Below are 4,619 nucleotides of genomic sequence, written 5' to 3' on the forward strand. Positions count from 1 at the left end.
GGGGGGGGTCAGAGCCCACAGCTGGGTGTATGCAAGGCTGGCCCTGCCCGTCCCTAGTTACCCCTGGCTGGGGGATGGGGGACTCGAGCCCTGCTAGAACCGGGCGCTGGCGCCACGGCGGGCGTGGAGGTGGCTCAGGAAGCCCCCGGGCTCCGTGTTTGGGCAGTGCCCAGCCAGTGGGCGAAGGATGTGCGGGGCCAGCCAGCTGGGCAGCATCAGGCGGTCGTGTTTGGAGCCCCACGGCCGGGGGGGGGGGGGAGGGGGTCACACGGCCACGTCGCGGGGGTCCAGCAGCGAGAAGGCCCCGTTCTTGCGGAAGAAGCTCTCGATGCGGCACTTGGGCGATGGCGGCACGTAGACGTTGGTGATTTTCCCTGAGCAGACACAAAAGGGGAGGGGGGCGGTGAGCGGGGTGGGGGGGGGGGCAGCCCAGAACCTGGGGCACTCCAACCCCCCCCAAGACCTGACTCATTGCCAGCATTTCCCCCCGGCAGTGCTGGGCTCCTGATATCCCGCACCAGGGAGGGGAACCCGCCCCCTGCACGGGTGGTGACACGGCCCTGCACAGGGGGTGGCAGGCCCGGTGAGCCAGGAGGGGACCCCGGTTTTAACCCGAGCCCTGGGCAGAGCCGCTCCCCAGGCTACCAGCCTCTGGGTGGAGGAGCGCTGCCAAGGCCGGGCTGGACGCCCACTATGACGAGGGCAGAGGAGGTGGTCGGGGGGGGGGGGCGATGCTCCCTACGACAGCTGGGGGAAGCTGTTGAGCCAGGCCAGCTGGGCACTGCCCCCCGGAAGCAGATTCAGCACATGTGAGGGCCAAGGGACACGGCACCCCCCGTATGGCCGTGAAATGCTGAGAGCCGGCTACAAAGGGGTTAACTTGGGGAGGGGGGGGCCAGGCTGGGCCCCCTCAGCACCACACAGCCCCAACGCTAGAGCCTCCTGGCTAAGAACCATGACCCTGCCTGCTGAGCCAGAGGGGAATCTCCATCACATCCCAGCACTATAGGGCCTATGACACACCACAGAGCAAACCTAAGCCCATCCAGCAGAGGGCAGCGCCGCCTCGCGCCCAGGTCAGTGCACTATTAGGGGACCCAGCCAGGTGACCCGCTCCCGGGAACCCCCAGCCAAGGCGGCCAGCTGCTCACACCCTAGCTTCGCCCTGTGCCAATGGGCACAGGTCAGCGGCTCTGATTGGCCCAGCACCCTGTGAGGTCACAAGCCGCGTCACGGGGCCATTCCGGAGGCACAAGGCATTGCCCCAAGAGGACAGCGCCCCCTAGTGGAAGCCCCGCCCCAGCATCTGCTGTGCACACCCCAGGGCGAGATGAGCACGGAGCCCACGTGGGCACAGACTGGAGCCACGGGCAGGGCTGGACCGAGCCGGGGCACCCCCCACCCCGCCGTGCCCGGCTCACCCATCTGCCAGCCATAGAGGAAGTTGGTGGTGACGGGGCTGTAGTACTTGTCCTCGGGCTGGCAGGCCTGGCGCAGGCGCAGGTAGCGCCAGCGGCCCTCGCCATCGTGGGAGTTGCCCTGGTACAGCAGCCGCCGCACCTCCGGCGCCACAGGCTTCATCTCCCCCTCCTGGAGGGCCACGGGCCCGGCGGGCGGCTCGGCGGCGGGCGGCTCGGCCTTGGGCACGGGCGCCGGCGGCTGGATGGCGGGCAGCTTGAGCGGCTCCTTGGCGGCCTTCCGCTGCTGGCGCAGCTGCTCCTGCCGGGCCTTGACGCCCGCCCCGTAGCGCTGGTGCCAGCGGAAACGCACCATCAGCTCCTTGAGGTACGCCTCCTTCCAGAAGTCCTGCTGCTGCGTGCCCATGCTCAGCTGGCGCGCCATCCCGGCGCCGGCTCTCCGCGGGCCCTGCCCCACGGGCTAAAGCACTGCCAGGCGTCCCCCTGGGCAAGGCCGAGCTGTGCTCCAAGAGCCTCCCCGGACCGGGCGCCCCTGGGCTCCTCCGGCCACGAGTCTGGGGTCCCGGCCCGGCCGAGGGGCAGCTGGTGCCATTGTCAGCTGTGTTGCCGTGACAGCCGCCTCATGCCCCTGAGCTCACAGAGGCTGGGGGCCAGGGCCTGGCTGGCGCTGCCCCAGCAACGGCTACAGGGGTCCCAGGGCTGCCCACGCCCCCTGCCAGCCAGCCCAGGAGGGGAGGGGGGTGTTGCTGTCACCTTAGCCCCTCTGCTTGCCAACCCCCGTAGGTGGCAGATGCCAGCAGAGGGCACGGGAGGCTGCAGCCATGGCACCTCTGCTCCCTGGGTGGGCAGCTCTGGGAGTCACTCCCCCCCCAAAAGCAAAGCCCAGGGGGAAGGCTCCGGGCCCCACTGAATTAAACCATGGGCCTGCACCCAGGGCTGCTGGAACAACCCCCAACAACCCAGGACTTGCAGAGGGGACTCAGTGCAGACAGGACCAGCCCGCAGATGCCAGCCCCACTGCATGCCCAGTAAGGCAGGACTCCTGGGTTCCCAGCTGTGCCCCACACTCGGATCCTGGGGGGGTCCTTGCCTGGCTCTGCATGGTCAGTGCCTGGGGAATGGGCAAGAGCAGGGACTCGGGGCCAGGATCCAAGGCCCTGCTGGGGGCTCAGCAGCGGCCTCAGTCTGGCAGGAAGCGAGCTGCATGGGGGGCAGGGGATCCCCCAGAGAAGGCACTGCCAGCTGGGCAGGGGGCAGCAGCCTGAGGTGGGGGCAGATCAGTGGCGTGTAGGAAGCAGCACAGGGGGGAGAGGGGGGGTCACCTCAGAAATCAGGGCGACAGCAGATGGAAAGGGAGGGGCTGAACTGAGCCAAGGTCACCCACTAGGTCAGTGCCAACCCCAGGAGCTGCCCGCCAGGCTCAGGGCCGGGCACGGCTCGCCTGGCTCCCCCGCCGGCCAGGCAGACGAGTGCAGACGGGATGGCCAGCCCCACGGGGCTGACGGGAGGGCCGCAGAAGGGTTGCCTGACTCTGGCCACAGGAGTTAATACCCCACCGGCGCCGGCAGGGCAGGAGAGGGGCTCTGTGGCGATGAACCAGCACCGTGGGAACAGCGAAGGCTCCTGGCTGGCGGGCAATGCCCACGGTTGAATGTGCCCCGGCCAGCGCAGGGAGCGAGAAGCCGGGGGCTCTGGGCACCTCATTGCACCCAAAGCCGGCCACGTACCTGGGGGCTACGGGGAGGGCTGAGCCAGAGCTGCCTGGGCCAGAAGGGCCCCTTGCGACTGCCTCGCCAGCCCCCAGCTGGAGAACAGCCCCACGGCAGCTTGGCTAGAGAAAGCTGAGCTCGTTGTGCAAGGGATGCCCACACCCGGCCCTGCCACATTGTGCCCATGGTTCATTCTCCTCCCTGGCAAGCACTGAACTGGCCCCCGGCCCCCCGCAGCGCTAGCCCAGCCCCACGCCCTCCCGGCTCATGCTACGTAACCCAGCACCCCCAGTGCAGCAGGGCGGGCTGCCAAGTGCCCCGGATCACCCCCGCCCGCCCTCTGCTCTGAGCCGGCCAGCCTAGTCCTTCCCCGGCCCCTGCAGGTTCCTGCTGGCTGCATCAGGCTGGGCTGCGTGGAGCCAGGCCCGGCCAGGGCCCAGAGCCAGAGCTGCCCGCAGGTCGGGGGGGTAGGCGGGCTGGGACTGGCTGCAGCTGTCCCAGGCAGGCGGGGAGCCAGCTGGGAGGGGGCAAAACCAAAGCTGGAAGGCAGGAAGCAGCCGCTGGCAAGGAGACAAGCAGGCAGGTTCCAGGGGTGCTCGGCCCTTCCCCAAGGTCAGGCCCAGAGCGAGGGAGACAGCAGCACCCCATGTCAATGACACCCCCTCCCTCCCAGCTTCAGAGCTGCAGAGGCACCAGCCACCCACGCTCCCCCCCAGCTCCTGCATTCCTGAACTAGCTGGTGCCAGGGGCTCTGCCAGCCTGGAAGGGCAGAGGGCACAAGGGCCTGGGAAGCTGCCAGTCAAGCCCCTGCCCTGCCCAGCCATGACTCCCCCGTCCAGTTCCCCAGGCCACCGTGCAGAGCAAGCACCACATGCGGCCTGGTGCGGGTGCCCGCTGCCCTCCCCTCCCCCACCCTGGGGCAGGGCAGGGCCACTAGCCGGGCCAGCCCGGATGCTGCCACGCCACCTGCCAGTTGCTCAGAGCCGCGTGGGGGTGAGTTGCAGCCACTTCCCCTTTTGCTGTGATGGGACGGGCTACTCAGCCCCCCCCTTCCCTCCGGGCCAAGCCAGCGCCCGCCTGGAGACAGGGAAGATGTGCGTCAGTGTCACTGGGAGTGAAGGCTGCTGGCTGCTGAGAGCCGGCAGGGCCCCCAAGGGCAGGTGCCCACAGCCAGCAGCCAGGACAGGCTGCACCCCAGCAGCAGTTGCAGGTGACAGGGGGAAAGGGGGCAGGGCAGGATTCCCCCCACCCCAGTATCCCCACTGCAGGCAAGTGACCTGCATGGCCAGAGAGCCCCCAGCAGGCAGGAGAGGCCAGCGAGCTGAGCTGGCAGCAGGCCGGCCCGTATGGGCAGGGAGACAAGCAGAGGACAGCTCCTCCGCCCAGGGCAGGCTCCCGGATAGGATCCAAGCCTGGCTTCCCCCCCGCTGGCTCCATGCCCCCACAGTGGGTTTGGGGCACAGCCTCCCTCCCCCCCAATGAAGGACAGGAA

At 69.2% G+C, this 4,619-nt stretch overlaps 1 protein-coding gene across 1 annotated transcript; it reads right to left on the bottom strand.

The window, feature by feature from the left end:
* Positions 1–264: 264 nt before the first annotated feature.
* Positions 265–1,954, bottom strand: SPMIP1 (sperm microtubule inner protein 1). The gene is made up of 2 exons (XM_067534909.1): positions 1,422–1,954; positions 265–374 (listed from the first exon to the last, which is right to left on the bottom strand). The coding sequence occupies exons 1-2, from the start codon at positions 1,840–1,842 to the stop codon at positions 265–267; spliced, it is 531 nt and encodes a 176-aa protein (XP_067391010.1). The 5' UTR covers positions 1,843–1,954.
* Positions 1,955–4,619: the final 2,665 nt, after the last annotated feature.

This window comes from Emydura macquarii, unplaced genomic scaffold (genome assembly GCF_026122565.2).
Source record: "Emydura macquarii macquarii isolate MOO-44397 ecotype Brisbane River unplaced genomic scaffold, CSIRO-AGI_Emac_v2 contig_3470, whole genome shotgun sequence".
NCBI lineage: Eukaryota > Metazoa > Chordata > Testudines > Chelidae > Emydura > Emydura macquarii.

What these genes read in the sequence shown, in the direction of transcription:
- SPMIP1 (XM_067534909.1), bottom strand. Translation starts at nt 1,842, where the DNA reads ATGGCGCGCCAGCTGAGCATGGGCACGCAGCAGCAGGACTTCTGGAAG. An exon ending in CCTCTATGGCTGGCAGATGG is followed by an intron (nt 375 to 1,421) that starts GTGAGCCGGGCA and finishes GTGTCTGCTCAG; the next exon opens with GGAAAATCACCAACGTCTAC.